General features: G+C 32.5%; 1 protein-coding gene and 1 long non-coding RNA gene across 2 annotated transcripts; one reads left to right on the top strand and one right to left on the bottom strand.

Moving 5' to 3' along the window:
• The first annotated feature begins 840 nt into the window (after nucleotides 1-840).
• On the top strand, nucleotides 841-3344 carry LOC127730646 (uncharacterized). Its single transcript, XR_007995208.1, has 3 exons — nucleotides 841-1012; nucleotides 2210-2319; nucleotides 3171-3344. It is a non-coding gene; the product is annotated as an uncharacterized LOC127730646 (long non-coding RNA).
• A 4515-nt stretch (nucleotides 3345-7859) lies between these two features.
• Nucleotides 7860-26998, bottom strand: LOC127727741 (uncharacterized). The gene is made up of 8 exons (XM_052234856.1): nucleotides 26975-26998; nucleotides 26322-26399; nucleotides 23298-23454; nucleotides 13858-13879; nucleotides 12765-12795; nucleotides 12147-12224; nucleotides 9501-9657; nucleotides 7860-7960 (listed from the first exon to the last, which is right to left on the bottom strand). The coding sequence occupies exons 2-8, from the start codon at nucleotides 26392-26394 to the stop codon at nucleotides 7900-7902; spliced, it is 579 nt and encodes a 192-aa protein (XP_052090816.1). The 5' UTR covers nucleotides 26395-26399; nucleotides 26975-26998; the 3' UTR covers nucleotides 7860-7899.
• Between the last annotated feature and the right edge of the window lie 363 nt (nucleotides 26999-27361).

The raw sequence follows: 27361 nt of genomic DNA, 5'->3' as shown, positions 1-27361 counted from the left end.
CCAATTATTTGAATTCCCAGCAAACACACAACATTTTAAAAACATTTTTTAAATGTCATATGGACGTCTCTCACAAAATATTTCAATAAGATATCATTTAAACATAAAAAAAAATTTTATTTTATTGTTTTTGAAATGTTTTATTTCTAACATTTAAGTAAAATGTTTTTACAACATTAACAAAATATTATTTGCTAATATCTTTTATTCATGTTCTCAAACATTGTTCTAATATATCCCGTAGATATTTTATAATATAAAAAAAATAATATTTTCTTCAATTGGTATTTTATATTTTAACAACATTTAGAGTAAATATTTTCCAAATATCCAAAAAACATTCTGCAAAAAAATGTTTTACAGAAAATATAGTTTTGCTATTTGCATAAAATGTTTTATAACGTAAAATTTAAATGTTTTACATAAAACATCTGAAAAATATCAGCTAATTGTTTTCTATAAAATATTCTGACATACACATTACTAAATAGTCTTACTGATATTTTATTCAACATTTTACGGATATAAAAATAACATTTTATTTAAACTTTATTCAAAACCCCACAAACAACGTTTTGTGGAATTAGCTCGTTTTTTTTTCAGGATAAGATATAGTACTACATTTCATCAATATGATGACAAGCAAGATACTATGGTTGAAATCCTTAATTGATATCTTGAAGATCCTTGAAGTCAGATTTTATTACTTCTTATATTAAAATTCAAAAGAGTCAACATTAAATTAAGCAATAATGTATTAATCAACGATCACCGTTCTTTAATGTTTATTCATTTCGTTCGTGTATATTTTAGAAATTAAGAAATGAAAGCTGAAACTGTACTAAGTTCAATTTTCGTATCGTTTATATGCCTTACGGAAAACCGACCTTTTCCGGAATCGACTTTTGTTTTATCACCGGAAATGATTTTGAAATTTGAATTTCGAAACGAAGACAGGATATCAACAAAGAGAGCCAAGAAAATTGTTTGTTACGCGATATATACTCACTTGGTAAGAATGCTTAATCTGTTAAGATGAAACTTGTGCATTCATTGTGTGTGTTCAATCATAATCGGAACCAAATTACATATGTTTCTGGAGGTGCGGATCAAGGTTTTGAAAAAAAGGGGGCCCCTGCCCAAGGCAAGCAAACGTTTGGAGTGATACTTGTAAATAGTCTATACATTTATCTTATAAGTAGCTCCATAAGGGGTTCGGGCCCCTAAATCCGCCACTGTTCAAGCATCTACCTCCACCAATTATGAATTTGTTCATTGATATAAAAAAATTATAAGGATATGTGGCTTGTGTGTTTGATTGCCAATACACCTTATCGCTATTTGTCCGCCATTACTGGCCATGGACATCACAAAAGTTCCCGTAAAATGTTGACGTTATATTAGAAAATATTTGACACCACAATTGAAAGTAATACACCTTATCGCTATAATTTTTGTCCGCCATTACTGGACATCACACAACTGTCACAAGTTCCCTTAAAATTTTGACATCATCATAAAAAATATCTGATGCCACAATGGAAAAGTGATTGTTGTTTGACGTCAAAAGTTCAAGCAGGATAGATTCTCGGGTCAAGCGGGAATAGCGATAAGGTGTATTATTGTATGACGTATGCTGACGTAAAAAGTTCAAGCGGGACAGATTTCCAAATACTGAAATAGCGATAAGGTGTATGAGACAGCTATCCACCAGAATTTAAATGACTTGGATAAAAGAAATTATAGGTCACTGTACGGCTTTCAAAACTGAGAAAACCAATGCCATATAGTCCACTTTGAAGCCTTGACAAACAAATGTTAAATTTTTCTCAACACAATTGAAACAAAACAACTAACTGCCTACATTAAATACATACATGTATTATGAAAAAGAAATTTGACAGACTTAAACCAACAACAACTATTGCAATAAGCATGACTCAATACCTTGTTTCCGAGGCACACAAACAAGTTACAATAGCACTAATATAAGCACCATTTGAATATGGAGATTTTTTTTTTCTAGTAAAATCAGTGTATGTATGTATTTGCAAAACAGTAAATTATATTTCCCTTAACAGCTTAATGAACATTACAAAGACTATGTAAGACTTCAGCACAAGCAAGATAATATAAACTGTTGCTTAAAATTATATTTATTGCTTCATACACACAATGTACATACAATGTATCTTTTATTTTTTAACAGGAGCTAAAAGAAAAGCCACAAAGGACAAGTTCAATATGCAGGTTTACAATTTGGAAGTGGCACAGGTTCTTTGAAATGTCTACAACCTTTCAGGAGAATTTTTTTTTGAAGTAAGATTTTCATACAGAATTACTGTTATTCCATATTTAATTCAAATATTTAGCATTAACAATGCATTACATTCAAGATTAAGGGCATACAATACAGAAAAGATATCTGGATATTTGAATAAATTATTTTTTTTGTGACAAAATAGAAACAAGTTGTTTATTTAAATCAATCTTTTAGTCCAACAGTGTGCTTTCATAAACATATTTGCTTTCCTTTGAAGTATTTCAAATACATATAAACAACTCATTTAATGTGTTTCTCGGAAGTTAAGTTATATTATAATCATCATTGCGAAAACAATGCGTAACACTTCGATAAGTTATGTGCCTATAGTATACTTCTAGGACTGTATCATATGCCCTTAGATACAAATGACAAGTTATAAACTATGTCACTCTACAGAGTTTAACACTTAAAAAGGACAATAAGATGTTTAATGACATTATGTAGCAGGGCTTTTAAAGGCCCTTACATGATACAATGCATTTAATTAAAACTAAAAAAAACAAGAAAAACAACAGCCTGATTTATACAAAACAATAAAAGAAAAAAAATATGATAGACAACAATCAACGAGTATAATGAAATAAGACTCTGGACTGGACACATATCTAGTCTAAAGTTTTTTATGTGTTTTTTTTTAATAACTAAATGAAGTTCAGCGTGGCATATTGCTCTCTCTTAACACGGTCAGCCATTTATCGTCCCCTTCCGACAGACTATCATCGTTATTTGTTTCAAAACTTTAAATGGGAGTGGATGTATATCCTTCAGGCAAAGTGAATCGTTCTATAATAAAGGAATGTGCAAGAAGTTCATAAATGAATGTAAGATTAATTTTTTTTTTCAGAAGCATGGCACAGCAAGAAAAAGATATAAGACACTACAAGACATTCCAAGTGATTTTGAATAAGACAATTGATTGACATTTTCAATGTATTCTTAAATAAATCAAATAGTTGATGTAAAATGGTGTTTTGTTCTCATCTGTTCAGCCAATTATCAATGATTATTGACTTAAAATGTAACCCTATTAGAAGTGTAGCGTTTTAGTTTAGAAAGAGAAGTTATATTGAAAAATCTGAATTTGGGACAAAAGTTTTAGTCAATGTAACTTGAACTTAAAAATGTGTATAATGTTTGCATAATGTCCAATGGCATATATGTCATGCATGTTCAGGTTGACATATGCATGATGTGTATAAGATAGGTAATAAAAGTTGAGAGTGAAAAACTAAACATTATACCATTGTGGTTGGAAAGTGGGCTTTCTTGCACTGTCTGTCGTCTGTCCACCTATATTTGTCGGATTTTGTCCAACAAATATTTTCATCAAGTGCTGTTTTTCCCAAAACTGCTGATAAAGATGAGTTCATATTTAATGAGCTGCTTGATAGTGATGAACTGTGATGTGTGAACATTTTTGTATCTGGCACCTGTTTCCTGTTTGCTTATACTTTGTATTTCAAAATGTTGAATGTTCTCAAATTTTTCATTACTTTAATTAGTAATGCTGATGAACAGAATGACTTCATATTTGGTAAGTGGCTTGACCATGATGAGTTGTGTCTGCCATTTTGGATGTGTCAAAATTTGTAGATACTTCTTGTTTTTAGATTTTTAGAGACTCTGAATTGTGAATTTCATATGCTTAGCAAAACAACTGATTTATTCTTGTTTGTATATAGAATTAATCACTGTGTATAAATTAATTTAACTAATGATTTGTTATTTAAAAAAGCAGGAAACTCAATCAAAAGTATAGACATTTTTTTATTGATATGATCTAGATATCAACCAAAAACATCTTCTTAAAACATTTTGAAAACATTTTTTAGGCACAGTCTCACTTGCAAGAAAACATCCAAAAAACATTTTTATAACATTATTTGATGTTCATGATATTTTTCAAACGTTCAGAAAATATTTCTAGAAAATATTTTTTAAAAGATTATCAAAATGTTTTATACGCCATTGTTTTTCACATTATCATGATATTTCTTTACAACATTTTAATTATATTATGCAAATATTTTAGAAAATATATTAGAAAACGTTTTAGCGATATATATTCTACCATACATTTAATGTTTTTCTGACGTTTTTTTGTGATATTTTCATGACATTAGACACAACATTTTAAAAACATTTTAAAGATGTTTTTGTGTTTGCTGGGTTAGTCACTAGTTTTGAAAACCATGTAAGTATCGGTACAACTGTGTATAAATATACTGTCTGTTCAATTTTGTTTTTTGGCGATTTTTTATTGGTTTTTTTTTTGGAAAATTATTGTCAAAAGCAGGGGGTTTTGTTGTGACACCCCTGTGAGTGTATGTTGTTAATTGACACATTTATCTACAGGTTCTCCGTAAAAAAAACAATAAAAAACAGACAAGCTTAGGCCGTCAGTAGATCTACACGTACTTGCCGACATATTCTGAATGTAAAATATGTGTTAACACATCTTATTATGAAATAAAGAATAATGAAATCAAAGACATATACTTTTATCAGTCATTTTGGCATTCACTTTGATGTCAACTAGTTGATTACACACACGAATATTGCTGTGGCGACTAACCCAATCCATATGGGGTAACTCGCCACCTCTTGTATTTGCACGTTTTCTGTATTCACCGATATGAAATGGCACACCTGAGGTTTACAATCATATAATGTAGATGTCGAAGACTTCGCTTGATTTGATCACATAGAAGTTATTTTACGTTTTTACGCAAGTAAAACATTTGGTTCTCATTGAAATAATTGATTTCCATTACACCATGACGTCACAAGTCACAAAAAAGGCGGAGCTTTCAGCAAATCATGACCACGGTTGCATGAAGTTTTCTACATTATCTCACCTCACAGCACTAGAATGTTGCATATTTAAATAAATACAAACCATATAATTATATTTATGCAATTTTTTTGTGTTTAATATTATATATTTTGTTGAAAAAATATGATATTGGTGCCATCCCCCTTTTTTGCGGGAATATCTGAGACTGTGATCCATAAGTACGTGAAATTAGATTAAAAATTGTAAGATTTTAATTTCATAGCTTGCCATAAATCTTATTTTTGACATGTGCCTACACTGTTTTTGTGTTTTGACACAATTTTCCAAAACGGAGTATTTAACTTTCAATAATCAATCCGGAACTACACCGTTCCAACATTCTAGGGAGTAAATATGCGGTTTCAAAATATGCTGAAATGTGGTGCATTTTTCTGTCTTACTATTTTTCCAAAGAATAAAATGCACCTACCTGTAAAAGTTTCCACTTCCAATATCTTGACTCAAATGAGCTTGATGACGACTGAGACGCGATGACGTAAATGACGGATGTTGTAACGTTCAGACGTAATCAACTTTATACAAAGAGAGACAACTCAAATATAAATAAATGACAGAGATGTAAAAGGTGGCGAGTTACCCCTTATGGCGAGTTACCTTACCCTCCCCCTAATTTATTACTATTGTCCAAAACTGCATAGTTTCATGTTGTGCCTTAATACAGAAATAAACAGGGTGTGAACTTTTATTAGTTTTATGTCTCTGTGAAGCCAAAAACAGTTAAAGTTATAGTAAAAGGTCGAACCCTTTTGGAGGTATATATTTAACATATATACACATTAATATGTCGTCGTCTCATCAATGGTCATTGCGCTGACGGGAGATACACGCTGTGGTGGCGACGTAACAGTAATATCCCCAATTCTAGACTGCTGGATTTGCTAAGAATTGCTCATTGATTGAGTTTAAACCATACAAACAATTTAAGCATAGTACTACTAATTAAGATAATTTTCATAACAATTATTTTATAGCAAAAATACCAGAAAAATAGTGGGGACACCCGGGGGGTGGGGGGTGGGGGAGGGGGTTACTTCCTATGTTTTTAGTGATACGAGTGTGCCGCAAAACAGGGTCGGTTTTTTCATGCCTTGCTGGTTAGAACAGGGTCCCTTTTTCATGTCCTGCTGCTTAGAACAGGGTCGCTTTTTCATGCCCTGCTGGTGAGAACAGGGTCTTTTTTTAAACAAAGTATTTGTCTAGAACAGGATCGCTTATTTAACTGTTTAAGATACAGTCTAGAACCCGGGTCTAGAACAGCATCTATTTTATACGGATTAGAACAGGATCATTCCCGGTGCATATTTTAACAACTGTCATCTTTAACAGTTTAACAATATGCCAAACTATCGTATTTCTATTTTGTTTTAACGTTAGTATAGACTGTCCCTGCTTGAACTGGTCGGGACCAGCTGCCATGCCGATTCAGATTGTTCCAATCGGATCTACTCTGCCTTTCTGGTTGCACGAAGAATAACGGTTATTGTACTGCGTAGCGAGAATGGCCGAGTAGTTACGATTGAGCGTCTGTCTGTTCCTATATTTTAATAGGATTGCTATATTTAGTTTTAGTTGCTCACCAATGAATCGTTTGTCTGCCTCTTCCATGACTCTATATATTTATGTTTAAGTCCGGGGGTTTAGTGCGATCTTAAACTAAAATAAGAATTCAAATTTCACTTTTTTAAAATCTGACTTCAGTTATAAAAGTTGGGATTTCAAAAAGATTAGAATGGGATTAGTGTTTCAGTGATTTATTTGGTGACAGGGTATATATTTCTGAACTAGTCTAGAACATTATAGGTCTCTGTCTAGAACAAGGTATACATTTTCTGAGCGTGTCTAGAACAGGGTATACATTTTCTGAGCGTGTCTAGAACAGGTTATACATTTTCTGAGCGGGTCTATAGAACAGAGTATGTTTTTCAATGTTTTCTGGTTAGAACAGGGTATGATTTGGCAAGTGCTGTCGGCACAGTTATACCCGAAAGGATAGTCAGTAACCCCCCCGCCCCCTCCCCCCCGGGGGGGGACATAACACTATAAAAATACTTTTCTGTAAACTAACCAGATGAATAAGCCAATGGTAATGTGGAGATAGAACAGTGGAGTTCTGACAAAAACTTGTAGTATTGTATTATAGTTGTATAGGGATATATACCATTGCACTTGAATTTTTGAATTTTCCTCGGAGTTCGGTATTTCTGTTATTTTACTTTTTTGGCATATCAAAAATATAGATATCTCCATTTTTATCAAAATTGGACATATAAAAGACTACACGACGATTTGCTAATCAAATACAGTCGATATATAAAATTTAATTTAACAAAATAAAGGCTGGATTAATGTTCTTCAGTCAGAGTTTGTGTTCCATTAATTTTGATGTAATTTTAGATTTTGGAGGATTTCATTTGACTGGTGATTTATTTTTTATTTAATTTTGTTGTTTTTTGTGTGAGCCACATTGATTTTGGTGTTACATTACTTACTCTTGTGAAGGGAGTGTTAAAATATCACAAGTATAAGAAAACCCTGCCACAAACTTAATGTCGCTGTCCTTCGCCAATTCCGCGAGAGTTCCTTGCAGACCGTTGGATGATCTGTGAATGTTTCGTGAATTTATCTCTTAGGCAATTATATCACACAGGTATAGAATGACTGAATAATAACATGAGCTAACACATAATATCAATTTATTGCAACAAGTTGAGAATTTTTATGGTGCAGCTGTGGGTGCAGCTGTGGGGTGTCCAAATCGATGAGCAAAGCTTTGGAGACTGCAAAAGAATAAGTAAAAAAAATATATCAATCATTATTCAAAAGGATAGGGTATTCCCAATGCTAGGTATAAGATTTACTTAAACTACATATTTTCAACACACAAAAAAACACAACACGTTTGTTAATCTACTTGAATAGTGTTTGTTTATATCTGTTTGAAATATTGGTGTAGAACAAATAAGTTTTTAAATTCTTTCCAAAAATAAACATAAATAACTGATACAATCAATTGATTGAGTTACCTAAACCAGTCCAATGCGACGGTCTCAACGAGCAAACTGATATTTATTTAATGTATTTTATTAAAATTATTCTCTTATTATTCATGAACAGAATTTAATTATTTCTAACGTTTAGTCATTAGTCATGCTAAAATTTCATGCATGAGTTGTTGCAAAATACACGTTTCCTTTTAAACTTTTGAAATACGTAAACTTCAGAATTAAATCTGAAGTCCTCTACTCTGCCTGATATATTGTTGATTCATGTGACATTAATTCTGGATAAATTCAGATTTGGAGAAGGAAGAAAAGAATCTGAATTCAAGGACAGAATACCGATGTGTTTTGTTAAGTTAAAACATCTTCTTTTATTCTCCCTACACAATAACAAGTTGAAGTCAATATAATCCTTTAGTAAATAGTTTTATATACATAAGGGTAAGGCTTTGGCGCCAACAAACATGTCAAACCCCGCCACATTCTGCTTATGTCTGTCCTAAGTCAGGAGCCACTAATTTAGTGGTTGTCGTTTGTTTCTGTATATCATATTTATTTTTCGTTTATTTGTTTTACATATAAACTAGGCCGTTAGTTTACTCGTTTGAATTGTTTAACATTTGTCATTTCGATACCTTTTATAGCTTATCATACGGTATGGGTATTACTTGTTATCGAAGGCTGCATGGTGACATATAGTTGTTAATTTTATGTCGTTCGGTCTCTGTTGGAGAGTTGTCGCATTAGCAATCATACCACATCTTAATTTTATATATAAATAAAGTGCTAAAATAACGTTCAAACAATTGCCATTATGTACAAAATATTTTTCTTTGGAACGAAACTTAAAAAAACAGTCCCTTATATTCTAATTCATTTACGGAGTAAAAGTTTTTTTGGTGAACACTACTTATAGCTGTTCATGCTTTCCAGTTATATCGTTTTTATATACATTAGACCATTGGTTTTCCCGTTTGAATGGTTTTACACTAGTAATTTTTGGGGCCCTTTGTAGCTTGCTGTTTGTTGTGAGCCAATGCTCCGTTTTGAAGGCCGTACCTTGTACTATAATGGTTTACTTTTATAAATTGTTACTTGAATGGAGAATTGTCTCATTGGCACTCATACCACATCTTCCTATATCTATATACAATATCGCAATATAATTAGTACTGCATCGTATTGATTTTACTTAATAGTTTTTAGTTGTTTTTTCCCCCGTTGGAATGAATGACCCGTTTAGTTTGTATGATTACCAAATTTACATTCCAATGAATTTTCTATCACAGTTTAAATACTTCAATACATTTAACAATACCTTTTGCATATAAGTGGACATCCAAACTGAAGAAGATGATCTTGTTGGATGAGTGTGTGGCATTCACTTTCGCATGCTTGTTCACTGGCATCTGAACCCAATTGCCCAACTATTCCATCAACTAAAGTTTTGAGTTCAGCTCCTTGCAATAAACTATCTGAAAAAAAAATATGTTTTCACATTACCCTTCAGTATGATGCATTGCCACTTGTATGTGTACAAATAACGAGATAATGGCAGAAATAAAAAAAAACTCAAGTATAAGTTATAGCTTATAATAAGATAACAACTGTACATTACAATGATTAACACTGAAAAACAGACATTAAAAACAATAAGTAAAGTTAATATTAAAACTTAAAGCCAGCTTCTTCGGTTGTGAAAAATAAAAGCCGTTCACTTGTGGATGTGAAAATTTGTACTTTCACTGCTTTGTTCTGTTGTTGAGTCGATTCGGCAACCATATCATATTTCCTTATTTTCATATAAAAATACTGGTTGGATCTTAACATTAATTCAAACGTATCTTTAGTTTTAATCTTTATTATTATTTTAATTTTTTTTTTAAATAATAATAGATACTGGAATCGAAAGCATTAGACCCTAAACAGAGTCTTTGTTGGTTTTATTGCTTTCCATACAAATATACGTCGTCTGGTCTGCTAAGTATCGAACTTGACCTTTTCCCAAAAACGACTATTTTGCTGAGTGTGAATTCGCATTGCTATACGTCGTGTCTCGGTATTCATACATCCAACATTCATATATTTAGTTATAATTTGTCTTCTGTAAGGCTGGTTCGGTATTGTTTTATGTCTTATCGTTTGGGTTTGAATTCTATTTTTATTTTCTATATGCATGTAAAAATTAAATTAATTAATCAGCTATTTCATTTATATGATTTTTAGTTTAAAGCAACTATTTCCACAGGATTTTTTTGTTTATACACAATTTTGATTTAGAAGAAAAACCGAAAAAAAAAGAAAAACCGACATGGTTAGAAAATACAAATAATTACACCATTACAAACACTATTTCATTTTAATATTCTTGTCAAGATTAGAAAATACATAAAATAGCACAATTACAAACTCAATTCAAATTTTATATTCTAGTTTACGAAATTTAAATTTGATAGAATAAACGTCACAAAAAAAACGTCACTTTTTCCGGCGTTGATACATTCGTGTGACGCAAAATTTATAATTCTATTGTGGTGTCATGGTGTACTGTCGTGAGTTCATGGGAGGTGTCTGTTGTTATTCTGTTGTTATGTACTATTATATTATTTATCATGTATTTCTTTGTCCTGAATGTTCTTGCGTTTATTTGTACTGTATTCCTGTCACGTAATATTGTCATTTTAACGGTATTTTTAACATTGCCATATAAGCGGGAGGTTTGACTAGCCATAAAACAAGGTTCAACCCACCATTTTTTCTTAAAATGTCCTGTACCAAGTCAGAAATATGGCAGTTGTTATCAAATATTCCGTGTCTATGTATGTTGGCGTTTGTTTTTGTTGCAGTTCAATATTTCTGTTGTTCCGTAGTTTCCCTCGGTTTTGGTTCGTGGCCCGGATTTGTTTTCGATTTATGACTATTGAACAGCGGAGCAGCAGTATACTACTGTTGCCTTTATTAGATGCTCTGTGAAAGTTTTATGATTTTTATCTTGAGTGAAGTTCTCAATTCGATTAAATGATTTTTAAAATAAAATTACTTTCAACAAAGGTTGGTTCATTTTCTATTTTCATGCTGTTTGATTTCTGCATAGAACTATTTAATATAAAAAAAGAGAAACACCATTTGTTTAGTGTAAGATTTTTATTTTATTTTCTTGTTTAGTCAGATTGTTTTTCTCTGCATGGCATGCCTTAAAAGACCAAAAACAATCGCAGTGGAAAGGAGGTGCTTATTATATCAGTCGCAACAGTAGCACTCCTTTTTTTCATACTTTATTCTATGTTCTCATATTGCAATTTTGTATCTGTCTGAAGAATTTTCTATATTATATTCAATAAAATCGGACAAAAAATGTACAAAAACTAGTACACTACAAATGCGTATCGTTGAATCATATCCCTGACTAATTGTGAATGCTATTCTATTGGAATGGAATTTGGTTGGAGTCAGGACTAATACACGATACTTCTCAAGATTTTAATAATTGTGGGGGTTAATTCATTAAATAGAAATGAGACACGCTACTTCACAATGCGTTTTGTAATTAACAAAAAACAGTGTTGACCAAACACACATATACGTAAATCGGTGTTTCTATGTTTAAACTCTATTACTTACGTATAACTACATAAAAAATAGGAAAAATACGCGTTTTGTTGGTTAGATATGGAAAAAATTAGGATCATTGTGTCGAAAATGCGTCATGAAACATTATACATAGAATTCAATACATTTTGTTCGATTTACTAGTGATATAATGTTTTTGTAAAACTGTCCGAGTCGTGATTTCAAAAAAACAAAAGGTGAATAGATATGCAACATATAAATCACTCGGACCATTCAGATTTCGTTCTGGGATTTATTTGTAGAACGTATATGAATTTAAGCATTAATTTCAATTTAATATGACGTCTGATTGATGTACTATATAACGATTGACGGTTATAAAGAAATAACTTACCAAGAAGTAATCTCCTTTCTGGCATAGAAAATACCATAGGTAAAATTACTAAGAGGGCAAATGCTATCTTCATAGTGACTGTTGAAGTAAGATGAATGATAATGCATTAAAAAACAAACATGCACTTTTCAGTATGGTAACTCCACCAAATCTAGTTAAAGACAATAGGTCATGCGCGGTCGGTTTTAATAATTAAAAGCATTTTTATGATATGTTCATATTAATAAAGTTTGATAAGCAGTTTGTCTGAAAATGTATAATATATAAGTCTATCCTTTTTTGTCATGGTGTTTTCTGCCTCTCTACGAATTATTGTTTTTGATTTCTCCTTTTGTTTTATATAAAATTTTAATCAGTGTCATATTTATTGAGCTTATAAGTATTTCAAGACATATTTTGTTTAAATACCATAACGCCGAACAAACATCATTTAAAAAAAAATGTGACGTTTTATAATTGACATAAACGATGAAATAAATTTAAGAGAAATTGTCTACTTCAATACTTTAATGCAAGTTGTTCTATCTTTTCGTCCATTTTTTTTTTACTTATAACTGATGCACGAAATACAGTTCCATAGTTGTTTGATATTTTGTATCAAATATGAAGAATATTTACCTTTTTCAGTAAGTAATTGTGAAGTACACTTCTAGTTGATCATTTACCCTTATATAAACCACCAGGCTGGTGTTATCTATGCTAATTGTTTACCTTAAGACATGTCCAGTACAGGTTCAAATGGTTTAAATTTATTTTTGGCCCAGTTGACCATTTATCGTGACCATTTTCAGATTGGATAACAGGATATCAATACTTCATGCCTTTCTCGGTGGTTATCATTACATAGCTTCTTTTGATTTCGGTAACCCTTCCACTTGTTTTGACAACTTGAAGTCACAAACGTCATTATTCAAAAGACTGAAAAATTTAAAAGAAAACAAATACAGTTTGGTTTAGCTATTTGCAGAAAGAGTGTTTCTATTATAATTCAATCAAAGATCAGTTAATGCAGCGTTTAAATCTTTAACAACTTAACCATTTCGTTTGATAACATCAATATAAGTTGAGTAATGAATCTTAAAGTACAGGAACATGTACATGCACATATTTATGTACCAAATGAATTCTTTGTGAATCCATCTGTTGTATTTGACAGTTTTTCTACTCTTCTAGCATATGCCAACCTAAATTTCAAACTCCCTTCAAACGTTTTATGGGTAAGATCATAACGTTTATACAATTGAGTTATATCATTCGTCTAAGCATAATTCTGTTTTTCATTCCTCGTTCATGATGTCATAAAATTTGACTTATAATCAAACATATCTTGGTACAGGATTTTGCACTTGGTATCAGCAAAACGACAGATGTCGCTATTAAAACAGGAACCACAAACCCTTCCTAATTAACCTAAGTTCATCTCCGTTTTTTACTTGTGTTTGTATAGTTAATCTTTTTCTGTATATATTTCGTTGACTATTGCCTTTGTTTCTCGTATGTTTTGTCATTGCTTGCTAATGTTGTTGTATGTCTTTCTTCTTCTTATAACTAATATGAGGCAGATCCCACCTAGTGACCTTTTTGGTCACAGATTTTATCTATATATATTGTCTTTATATAATACTAATTCATGAAATAAAAATCTAGAATTCAGAAGCAAGCAAAATTACTTTTAAAAATCTGCCTTCTGGAATACAATTGATGTTTTTACTTGGTCAAAGCAGTGACACGTTCTGCAACAAACATATAAATATAAAAAAAAGTTCTGGACAATAATAAATAACAAGAAATTATCTTGTATTGGATACAATGTGAACAAGAAATGATTGTAACAGGATGCTGTTACGAAGTCTCCCAAACGAAGCTCCCGTAATTCGTAATTCCCAGGGTCGCCTGACATTGGGCAAATTCCAGTGAAAATTGGTTTGGTCCAGTAAAGTTATATGCATTAGTGATGCCTGAGGACTAACCCTGCATATCATTCAAATCATCTTCGCATGACAACTAGAATATATATGGTTTAGGGGTAGAGATCTCGACCATTTACAAGATACTAGAACATTGGGGGTGGGGGAACCCCTGGGGACTGACCCTATACGTCACTCAAATGTTTGAGATACGACGGACAGGAATATATATGGTTTAGGGGTGGGGATCTCGACCATTTACAAGATATTAGAACTTTATCAAATGGCAGGGGGTCGGGATGACCCCTGGTGACAAATCCTGTATATCATTCAAATCATCTTCGCATGACAAACCAGAATATATATGGTTTAGGGGTGGGGATCTCGACCATTTGCAAGATACTAGAACATTGGGGGTAGGGGGAACCCCTGGGGACTGACAATATACGTCATTCAAATGTTCGAGACATGACGAACAGGAATACATATGGTTAAGGGGTGGGATCTCGACCATTTACAAGATATTAGAACTTTCTCAAATGGCAGGCGGTCGGGATGACCCCTGGGGACTAACCTGTATATAATTCAAACTTTCTTCGCATGACAAACAAGAATGTATATGGTTTAGGGGTGGGGATCTCGACCATTTACAAGATACTAGAACATTCGGAGTGGGGGGGACCCCTGGGGACTGACCCTATACGTCATTCAAATGTTCGAGACATGACGAACAGGAATATATATGGTTTAGGGATGTGGATCTCGACCATTTACAAGATATTAGAACTTTATCAAATAGCAGGGGGTCGAAATGAACCCTGGGAACTAACCCTGTACATCATTCAAACCATCTTTGAATGACAAACCAGCATATATATGGTTTAAGGTGCAGATCTCGACCATTTACAAGATACTAGAAAATAGGGGTGGGGGAACCCCTGGCGACTGACCCTATACGTCATTCAAATGTTCGAGACATGACGAACAGGAATGCATTTGGTTTCGGGGTGGGGATCTCGACCATTTACAAGATATTAGAACTTTCTCAAATGGTAGGGGGTCGGGATGACCCCTGGGGACTCACCCTGGATATCATTCAAACCATCTTTGCATGACAAACCAGAATATATATGGTTTAGGGGTGGGGATCTCGACCATTTACAAGATACTAGAACATTCGGGGTGGGGGACCCCTGATGACTGACCCTATACGTCATTCAAATGTTCGAGACATGACGAACAGGAATATATATGGTTTAGGGATGTGGATCTCGACCATTTACAAGATATTAGAACTTCATCAAAGGGCAGGGGGTCGAAATGAACCCTGGGAACTAACCCTGTACATCATTCAAACCATCTTTGAATGACAAACCAGCATATATATGGTTTAAGGTGCAGATCTCGACCATTTACAAGATACTAGAAAATAGGGGTGGGGGAACCCCTGGGGACTGACCCTATACGTCATTCAAATGTTCAAGACATGACGAACAGGAATGCATATGGTTTAGGGGTGGGGATCTCGACCATTTACAAGATATAAGAACTTTCTCAAATGGTAGGGGGTCGGGATGACCCCTGGGGACTCACCCTGGATATCATTCAAACCATCTTTGCATGACAAACCAGAATATATATGGTCTAGGGGTGGGGATCTTGACCACTTACAAGGTATTAGAACTTTCTTAAATAGCAGGTGGTGGGGTTACCCCTGGGGACTAACCCTGTATTTCATTTGATGTGCTTTATCATGACAAACCAGAATATATATGGCTTAGGGGTGGGGATCTCAACCATTTACAAGATATTAGAACTTTCTCAAATGGCAGGGGGTCGGGTTGACCCCTGGGGACTAACCCTGTGTATCATTCAAACCATCTAAGCATGACAAACCAGCATATATATGGTTTAGGGGTGGGAATCTTGACCACTTACAAGATATTAGAACTTTCTTAAATGGCAGGGGGTAGGGGTGACCCCTGGGACTAACCCTGTATTTCATTTGATGTGCTTTATCATGACTAACCAGAATCTATATGGTTTAGGGGTAGGGATCTCGACCATTTACAAGATATTAGAACTTTCTCAAATGGCAGGGGGTCAGGATGACCCCTGGTGACTAACCCTGTATATCATTCAAACCATCTTAGCAAGACAAACCAGAATATATATAGTTTAGGGGTGGGGATTTTGACCACTTACAAGGTATTAGAACAAACGGTTTTCAATTTATAATAATTTTAAAATTTTAAAAGATAAAATCCCATAGAAGAAGAAGAAGAAGAAGAAGAAGAAGGAGAAGAAGAAGAAGAATAAGAACTGAGCAAAACCAATAAGTCTTTATAGAAGTTTGGGAGACTAAATTACTTAGGTATTTTTAATGGTGGAGCATTACAATCAATGAATAAAACGTTAGCTTCTGATAATGTATTCGGTATCACACACAATAAAAGGCTATTTTGCTCGTCGGAGAATACGTTTGAGCCGAAACGAAAGATAATAGAGTCAACTTTGACGGGAAGGACTGAAAGGGAAGCCAATATTCCTTGTCTTCAATTCGTGTATATTAGACATGGTAACAGGAAGTGACTATGCGAGTAGCATTAAGCTGGCTATTTTCAAGTATATCAATCATATTCTGATTTCAGTAGTCAAATACGACGTCCGCCTATTTTAGAACAAAGAACAGCAATAAAAGCTTGTTCCTCTGCTTTTTGAATTTTTTGCTGTGCATGTACTGATTATGTGTCATGGATGGATACCCCATATCCTTTGTTTTTCTATTATCAAAACAAAATGATGTATAAATTTAATCAAAAGTAAACCAAGTCAATGTTCCCTTTCCTCGTAACATTTATTCTGTTTCAAGATTTAGTGAAAATATATTCAATACGGTCATTCAATTTCTGTTGTTGGTAAAAATAACATTTAAGTGTTTGTGTTTGTCCTCTATTGATAAGGTTTATTTTATGGAGGGTTTTTTGGGGGGTTGGGGGTTGGGGGTTGGGGGGGGCAATTTTCAAGCTTTCGGTCTTTTGAGCTTTTGATTTCACATGTCATTTCTTTAAGGTATTATTTGAAAATGTAGCTCCTTCTTTTTTTTTCTTTTTTTTCTGTCAAAAAAATATGTACTGTGTATGATGAAATTTACAAAAAAAAAAAAAAGCGGAAAGAAGTTTCATCGCCGATATGCTGTGGGTTTTTCAGTGCAATAGTTTGTTTAGGTTAACAGTAAATTTGTTAAATCAGGGATTTGAAAAAAAATTAGTGATTTTATTAAATCACTAGCAGTTTCAGTGATTTTGTAAATTTCCTGAAACTGTTAGGAATCTTATATAAGATCTTTATAAATATTGCCAGGGATTTTGTAAAACTTTTAACTATAAATTTGAACTTAATATCAAAAATGTATTTGCCTTAATACAGAAAGACCATTGATTCTTCAAAGGTATTTATTTGATTTAGATTTTACCGATTACAACGGTTTCACAATGACTATGAATAATATATCGAGACAACACCGCCTGCACTGTGTCCAGCGCTCTGGACCACTCGGCCACCTAGACTGAACTAAAACAATTCAGCTTTCGATGGCTTAGTGTTACCTTTCCTCGTCAGTAGAATCTAGAGTTGTAACACAGTACATGATACATTAGGCATGAAGATGGAATTGATTGCAGATTAGCTAAATTATCTATCATAAAGGATCGTGCGATGCAGTCACAGATATAATTATATGATAAGTACGTCTTAACATCAGCACAACAATGTTAAATCTGCAAATTTGCGAAAGCAAATTTTTGTTCTTCCCTCTCCGGGATTCGAACTCATGCTATTAAGATATCGAGACAATACAGCCTGCACTGTGTCCAGTTCTCTAGACCACGCGGCCACCTAGACTGAATTAAAAAAATCATACTCTACTGGCGAGGAAAGGTAACACTAGGCCACCGAACGCTGATTTTTTAGTTCAGTCTAGGTGGCAGAGTGGTCTCAGAGTTTCACTGCATAAATCATTGTAATGCATGTGTCATAAGTCAGAAACATAGAAAAAAATAAGATGATTTGATTTCGATGCACAATGCAGTCCAAGCGCACGCTAATATTTTCCTTTTCGGTGTTTTTATTCCCAATGCAGTGTAGAAGATCACGATTTTGCGCAACGCTAAACTAAAAGTATCAACAGGATGTTGGACAATAAGTGTTCTTTGCATATGTAGTTTGAATATGCATATTCAGGACGAGAAAATGAATATGAACCCGACTTTGTACTAAACCTTCACGCTGGTACAAATTTTTAACATGCTAGTTCACAAAGTCCACAGGATGACATGACACTCTACCCGGACACATAATTCTGACTCCGGACCATAAATTTTGCTGTAACTTACTACTATACCATATATCGCGTGCTTAGCAGAGATGCAGCCAATCTTTGATTTGAACCAGCCGAGTATCGAACCCAGGACCTCCCGCACCCGAGGCGAGCAAGCTACTACAGAACCACAGAGGCGGTTATAAATATTGAAGATACGCATACATGTACATGTGTGTCCCCTGACATTATCACATTTCCATGTTCAGAAAACGACTTAATTTAGGTAAAATCCTTATTTTGTATATGTAATTCTAAAAGTTTTAAGATTAGAACGGGACGGATGAACGGACGGACAAACAGACAAGAAATATATAATAACCCCTTGCTATCATAAAAGGGAAAAAAAGGGACTTTCAAACTCGAAAGTCGAAAAAAAACTGACAACACCATGGTTAAAAAAAATAAAAGACAAACAGACAAACAACAGTACACAAAACACAACATAAAAAATCCAAAGACTGAGCAACACGAACCCCAACAAAAACTGTGGGTGATCTCAGATGCATCGGAAGGGTAAGCAGATCCTGCTCCACATAAGTTTGTAATAAAATAAAAGAATCCTTCTCAACAAAACTACAATAAAAAATTCCATACATGTTTATGTCCGTTTTTTAGACGCTTTTGTTTAAGCTGCTTTTCAAACATTTCACAAAAACAATTTGTGAGCAATGACGTTGAATTATACCCATGCATCTTTAAAAAAAGAAGGGGAAAAAACACTGATTTAGTGAAGTGTAATCATGTTTTTCTTGAAAATGCATTTCAATAAAGGATGCTTCTATAATTGAAACTTTATGTAAGAACTAATCTGCTCTTTAAATTTGGTTTATATCAAGTTCAATGTCCTGATCATTGATAAAGTATTTTGAGTTATAAAAATATCCCCCTCATCATCATCAATATTAGCTACTGGATTGACTCAGATTAATTAAACTGGTTCCTTGAAAGTCATTTTAATTTTAACCCATTTATTTATGTAAACAATAAACAAAACAACGATATAAAGATCGACGCTTTCACACTTTGACGATTTTTTAATCGTTTGTTTTGTTTTGTTTTTTTTTGTTTTTTTTTTCTGCCAATTGTTGAAGATGCACATATACCTAGGAGAGCGACGCATGCTTTTAAGAGCCTCTAGTATATAAATATACTAACTCAAATAAACTTTAGAAGTAAAATTAATTCATTACGATTGATCATTTTAGTCTACGAACTTCAATATCATTTTGTAAAAATTCTAAAGTTCATATATTGCTTGATTTACTCCGTATAAAAGTGTATATAGGTTCACTTCTTCTTTCTTCAAATAGTATATCTTAGATAAGGAAAATATAAACAAATGGTTTAAAATATGCAAGATCATTGGCATAAAAAAATAACCGAAGTGGTTACGACAACAAGAATATTAAAAAATTAAAACAAAAATAGCATGTTAAAGACGACTGCAACTAAACGGATATTTATACATATAAACAACACTAGAGACTCAACTTAGAGCAAAAAGAACATTCACGAAACCAAATATTAGATATTAAACATGTTCTTTATATTTCGTTTGTTAAAAAACGGATGTTCAACGTAAATAATAATTTTGAGTAAGCTTGATTCTTGATTGTGAACAGTTGCTGAAAATGACATCATCAAGATGGTTGATAAATACATTTGTTATAAGCATTCTATTTTTTATGTTATGTGAACTTGTTTTTCAATGGACCGTCGATACTCCTATGGAAAATGTCTGTATTTCTCTCCTTGCTGACTTGTTTTGTTAATTGTATGTAAAAGATTTTATACAAGTGCAGCATTCCCAAAGGCATTAAAGAGGCTGGCGTTAGGCGTTTATTTCACTAATTGCATGAAGTGGATCCAAGCAATTATAGTCAACCGTAAGGCCTTCAACAATGAGAAAATCCCATACCGTATAGTCGGTTATAAAAGGCCCGAACATGAAAAATGTGAAACAATTCAATTGAGAAAACTAACGGTCTAATTTATAACAAAACAATTTAGGGAAAACAAATATGAAAGACATGAACCAACGGATTTAGTGTAAAGACGTCATTAACAGCTAGAGAAAAACATGACCTCGTACAATGCCAAAATATAGGAATCGACAGATTGTAGTACCATGGAAGGGTATATGTGTATAACAATACTATTTAGTATGGTTTTAATCTACAAATAACAAAATCAATATACAAATAAAAACAATATTCAAAGTTCTAATTACAGTGTTGAATTAGTAACCTTTTAGAATAAGTTTATTCAAAAGGTTGATAAGTTTACCTGGATCGTATATAGATTCACACAGTCAATTAAGATTGAAGTACACCTGCCACGTGCAGGGTTCGAACTCACAACTACATCGTTGACAGACTAATGTTACATGCAGTAATTGAACTACTAAGATCACTCGGCCAACGAGGCCCCCAACTAGACAGTGAAGGTTGGGTTAGAACTTAGTTTTACGACATGTATATTATTTTTGTTCATTGAGGAATCCTTTTTTATGAATCAACACTCTAGGATCACTTTCATACGAAGCATGTTTCTCCCAATTGATACAATTTTCTAAAAACTCAAAATTTATAAACGTATATTGTATCTTTGTTCGGAGCACATAACTATTTCTGTAAAATTTCCCCAGTTACGATCAACAGATTTGTTTCTCAGTAAGATTTACTTACAATTATAACAATAAAATTAATATCTGATATAAATTGAAATAAATAAAATAAAGGCTTGGATGAATGCTTTTCAGTAAGAGTTTGTGTTTCACTAGTCTTTATATTATTTGGCAGATTTTATTTTTTCTGATGATTTATTTTCATTATGATTGATTGTTTTTTGTGTAGGTATAGAACCACTAATTCAGGCCCGGTCGGAAAGAACATACAAGAAAGTAGTACATATTTTAAACAAAATAGTTCCTACGCATAGCTGTATCTTTGTCAATAGTGGGAATATTTGGGTAGTTTTAGTATCAAATGAAAGATTTGGGACTTGGGATCACTGTAGAACCCTAATTGAAAGTTTTATTTGAATAATAAAGAAGTATATGAAATTTTGACAGGAGGGCTCATTTGGCCTGTTGTTCAGATCAGAAGTTCCTGTTTCTGTACTATCAAACTTCCGGGAACCAGTACGCTCTAATATGCAATTAAAGGTATGTTGATTTTTTCAGCACAAGTCAGCATAAGGTACAGTTTTGACATGAAATAACTGCCACTTAATTTGAACTTAAGACAAAGTAGCCATTTATGCTTGAAATTGCAGAATTTAACATAGAAATCAATGGGGCTATGAATTAGTGGTTTTATACCTGTATGCAGCATTGACTTGGTGTAACATCATACTCTCTTATGGAGAGGATTATAAGCTATCACACGTATGAGAAAAACCCTGCCACATACTTAATGTCTCTGTCCTTCTTCAGTGCTGTGACTCCGGTAATAGCTGTCCATGTAGACCGTTGAATAATCTGTGAATGTTTTGTTTTCGAGTATCTATCCTTTTTTTCAGTTATATCACATGCGTATAGAATGACTGAATAATAACATGAGCTAAAACTGAATAACAATTTATTGCAAAAAAGTTGATAATTTTTTATGGTGCTGCTGTGACGTGTCCAAATCGATGAGCTAAGCTCTGGAGACTACAAAAGAATAAGTCAAGTATATTATCTCAAAAAAATCATTATTTCAAGTGGAAAGAGCATTTCCAATGATAGGTATGAGATTTACTTAAACTACATATTTCCCCCCTCAAAACCAACACCTTTGTTAAACTATTTGAACTCTGTTTGTTTATATCAGTCTGAAATATTGGTGTAGAACAAATAAAATTTTAAAGTTCTTTACAAGATAAACAAAACAGTGATACAGGTAATTGCTCGAGTTACCTATGTCAGTCGAATGCGACGGTCTCAACGCTTAAACTGATCTTTATTCAATACATTTTACCACGATCAGCTAACTTTTTTCAAATAGAAAATCGCGAAGGAAAAATAAAAACATAAAATGTATGAGAGAACTGTACTCTTCATTAACAGAATTTAATTATTTTCAACATTTAATCACAAAAATGATTATGGTTTTAAAAAATCAATACAAAATATTGCAAATTCGTAGTCAATAAGGAAAAGTATGAGTCATGCTGAAATTTTATGTCTAAGTTTGATTTAGAATACAAGTTTCTTTTAAAATTTAAAACTTTTAAAAAACGTTAATTTCAGACTTATATTTATATTCCTCTACTCTACTTCAGATATTGTTGATTTCAAGTGACATAAAGTCTTGATATATTCAGATTTGGAGAAGAAAGAAAAGAATCTGAATACAAGTACAGAATACCGATGTGTTTTGTCGCAAAAAAAATGTTAAACCTCGCCACATTCTGTATGTGCCTTACCATGCGGTATGGGTTTTGCTCATTGTTGAAGGCCTTACGGTGACCTATAGTTGTTAATTTCTATGTCGTTTGGTCACTGGTAGACAGTTGTCTCATTGACAATCATTCCACATCTTCTTATCTTTATATATGAATAAAGTGTAGAAATAATGTTCAAACAATCGCCATTATGAACAAAATATTTCTCTTTGCAAAAACAAAATTACACAGTCCCTTATGTTCTAATTTATTAATAGGGTAAATGTCTTTTTGATAAACACTAATGTTAGTTTTTCATGTTTCCCAGTCAAATATAAAACAATATAAATGATAATTCATTGTATAGATTTTACTTGTTAGTTTAACTTTTTTGATTGTTTATTTTTACTGTTGGCCTTTTTAGCTTGGTTACCGAATTCACATTCATAGGTAATTGCTGTCACAGTTTAAGTACTTCTATACGTTAAACAATACCTTTTGCATATCAGTGGACATCCAAATTGAAGAAGATGATCTTGCTGGATGAGTGTGTGGCATTCTGTTTCGCATGCCTGTTCACTGGCATCTGAACCCAGTGTTCCAACTATTCCATCAACTAAAGTTTTCAGTTCATCTCCTTTTAACAAAGTATCTGAAAAAATAATATTCATATTACCCTTCATTATGATGCATTGTCACTTGTATACGTACAAATGACGTGATACTTGCAGAATATGAATAAAAACTCATGTACAAGTGACAGCTTATTATAAGACAACAACAACTGTACAATACAATGATTAAGGTAGATCGGGTATATTCTGCCACCATGGATTGTAAAATTGTAGAACACAAATGGCCTAGATCTTTAATAAGATATTCAAATTTTGAGAGAAAAGGTATTTTATCTGTAAGACTTACATCTAAATGAAGAAAAGCATGTGTAATATTAGGGAAGACAAGTCAGATAACTTTTACAAAGAAATAATTTGTTTTGTAGCAGGAAAACGAGTCCCGTGACCCTAAGTATTATTTTTATTTTCAGAAAGCACATTGACAGAGCTATCTTCTCAATTTTTATCGTAAAATTTTATTGTTTAGTTTTATGTCTTTCACACAAAAGTGGGTTTGTCGTGTATATTCTAACACAACCTGGTAATTTTTCACAACCTGTAGCTTGAAAAATTCCCCTAGACCCATGCTTTGTATTATATTTTTGTAAAAAACATGACATAAACTACATTTTGGCAATTTATTAAAAAAAAAATTGATCGGTTTTAATTTAGATACTTGATCTACTTTAAAACTGAAAACAAACTTTAAATACGAAAAGCAATTGAAAGTTTATATCAAAACCTAAACAGCAGTTGATTTTTCCGATTGTGAAAAATAAAAGTCCGTTCACCTGTGAATGTGACAACTGGTACTTTCAATGCTTTAATCTTTGATTGGTAGTCGAATCAGCAACCATTTCACAGTTCCTCGTTTTCATATAAAATACCGTTTTGATCTTAACGCCAATATTAATGTATCCTTTGTTTTAATCTTCTTTTTTTTTGTTATTTTCATTTTTCCAAGTAATAATTAATGTTGGGATCGAAAGAATTAGAGCCCAAAATGAGTATTTTCTGGTATTATTGCTTTTCATAAACCTTTAATTGTTTATTTTAAAAAATTATCATTGCATTTTAACCAGGAATTGTGATATATTTGGGTTGCAATGCATCTTTCGATTGGTACGGGTTTTATTTATACCCTCGCTTTTATTCCGTACATTATATCATCTAAGACCCCGTTCACACAAGCATTTTTTTAATAGATTTAAATTTGAATCGATCTTAATAAAACCAGTTAGCGTTCATCATGTTCATATTATCATTAATCCTAACGATCTCTATCGGTCTAAAGGCCGCGGTCTAATCTGAACCACTGCGTGCACACTACAAGTAAAAATGCATTCGAACTGACCTACTTTACCCGGGATTTGTAAAAATTGTGTATAAATAGAAACATTTAATCAAATTAATGTGTTGATACACACACTTGCAAAAAAATAATGGATGAAGTAATTGTTTCACTTGAATTACAAGTTCAAATGTTGATACTGCTATTTGTATAGTTTTCGTTAATTTTCAGTCCTTTTATGTTGGTCGTTCATTTTGTAATAAATTACACGTGTAATTTTTTCCGCCATACATTTTTTTTCGATTCAATCGTACTAGTTTAGATCGGTCTCTGTGTTCACATTTAAAGTTAGATCGGTTCACTTTAGATCGATTCAAACTAAACTACTTCGTTTGGTGTTTTAGTTTAGACCGCCGATTCAAGATCGATTCAAAGCGTTCACATTGGGCTTAAATCGATCTCTAGTTTAAATCGATCTAAAGTAAACCGATCTAGTTTAAATCGATCTAAAGTGAACCGATCTAGTTTAAATCGATCTAAAGTGAACCGATCTAGTTTAAATCGATCTAAATGTCCAAGTGTGAACGAGGTCGTAGTCCTCCTAGACCAGTGAATGGTTTTCAATGAATAATTTTATTTATGTTTTGTGCACTTCTTGGTCTATTTTTTATATACATTAATGTTTGTTGTTTCGTTGTACATAATATCTGTAGGAAAGGGGGCGGTGTGTGTATGCTATCGTCACAGGGTTTATAGTTCTAATCTCCAAACAAAAGGGTTCATTTTCATTCTGATTTTGTTTTTCGTTTTTTCTCTTTTCGTGTATCTCTGCAAATCAACAAACAAAAACTTACTTTCAACATAGATTGGTTTATGTTTCATTTTTCTGCATTTTTATTCTCCTTACATTATACTATGTACTCATATATCTATTTTGTATCTGTCTGAAGAGCAATTACTATCTTATATTCAATAAAATTGCACACAAATGTAAACATTTTGAACAACTAGTACTGAAAATACGTATTGTTAGATTATATCACTGACTAATTTTGAATGCTATTCTATTGATGTGAAATTTTGGTAGGAGCTAGGACTAATAAACGATACTACTCAACACTATAACAATTGTGGGGGATATTAATTAAATAGACGTGAGACACGTTACTTAATATAGTCACTATGCTTTATGCTATTAATAAAAACAGTGTTGACCGAACGTAGATTTACGTAAGTTGATGTTTCTATGTTAACTCTATAACTTAGGTATTACAATATAAAAAATTGTATCAATATGCGTTGTGTCGGTAAAATATGTTAAAAAAACTAGAATTACAGTGTCCAAAATGCGTCATTAAACATTATTCAAAGAATTCAATAGATTTTGCTGGACATTAAAGTTATAGACTTTGGTTTGTGAAACTGTCCTGGTTGTGATTTCAAAAAAACAAAAAATGGATAGAAATTTTACATATAAATGTATCGGACCATTCAGATTTCGTTATGGGATTCATTTGTAGAACATTAATATGAATGTAAGCATTACTTTCAATTTGATATGATGCCAGATTGATGAATCATATGACGATTAACGTTTTTAAAGAAATAACTTACCAAGAAGTAATCTCTTTTCTGGCATCGAAAATACCAAAGGTAAAATTACCAAGAGGGCAAATGCGATCTTCATAGTGACTGTTGAAGAAAGTTGAATTGAATAAAAACAAAAGTATTCCGTTTTCAGTATGGTAACTTCACCGAATCTAGTTAAAGACAAATGTCAGTCGGGGTCGGTTTTAACAATTAAAAGCAAAAAAACTGTTCAAATCAATAAAGTTTGATAACCATTTGTTAAATTGGACTCCAGTTTGTCTGAAATTGTATAATGCATAATTCTATCCTTTTTTGTCCTGGTGTAGTCTGCCTCTCTACGAATTGTTTTTTTTTATTTCTCCTTTTTTCATATAACATTTTAAACAGTGTCATATATTTGAATTATTATAAACTTTTTTCTTCTTTATTGAGCTTATAAGTATTTCAAGACATAGTTTTTTTAAATACCATAAAGCTGAACAATCATCATTTAAGAAAGTTATGAAAGTGCATGTGACCTTTTACAAATGGCAAGTAAATTTAGTAGAAATTGTCTCTAATTTAATACTTTAATACAAGTTATTTTATCTTTTCTGTCATTTATTTTTTACTTATAACAGTTGCACAAAATACAGTTCCATAGTAGTTATTTTGTATTAAATATAAAGAATATTTACCTTTTTCAGTAAGTAATGGTCAAGTACACTTCTAGTTGATCATTTACCCTTATATATACCACTAGGCCGGTTTTATCTATGCTAATTGATGACCTTAAGACATGTTCAGTACAGGTTCAAATGGCTTAAATCTATTTTTGGCCCAGTTGACCAAAATTATCCTTACCATTTTCAGATTGGATAACAGGATATCAAAACTTCATGCCTTTCTCGGTTGTTATCATTACATAGCCACTTTTCATTCCGGTAATCTTTCCACTTGTTTCAGCAATTTGCAGTCACAAACTTCATTACCCACAAAAAATAAAAAGATAAAAAGAAAACAAAAACAGTTTGGTTTAGATATTTGAAGAAAGATTGTTTCTAGTATAATTCAATCAAAGATCA

The sequence above is a fragment of the Mytilus californianus genome, unplaced genomic scaffold (assembly GCF_021869535.1).
Source record: "Mytilus californianus isolate M0D057914Y unplaced genomic scaffold, xbMytCali1.0.p SCAF_2, whole genome shotgun sequence".
Taxonomy (NCBI): domain Eukaryota; kingdom Metazoa; phylum Mollusca; class Bivalvia; order Mytilida; family Mytilidae; genus Mytilus; species Mytilus californianus.
Note: the sequence above shows the minus strand (reverse complement) of the source record. Positions and strands in the feature narration are given on the sequence as shown.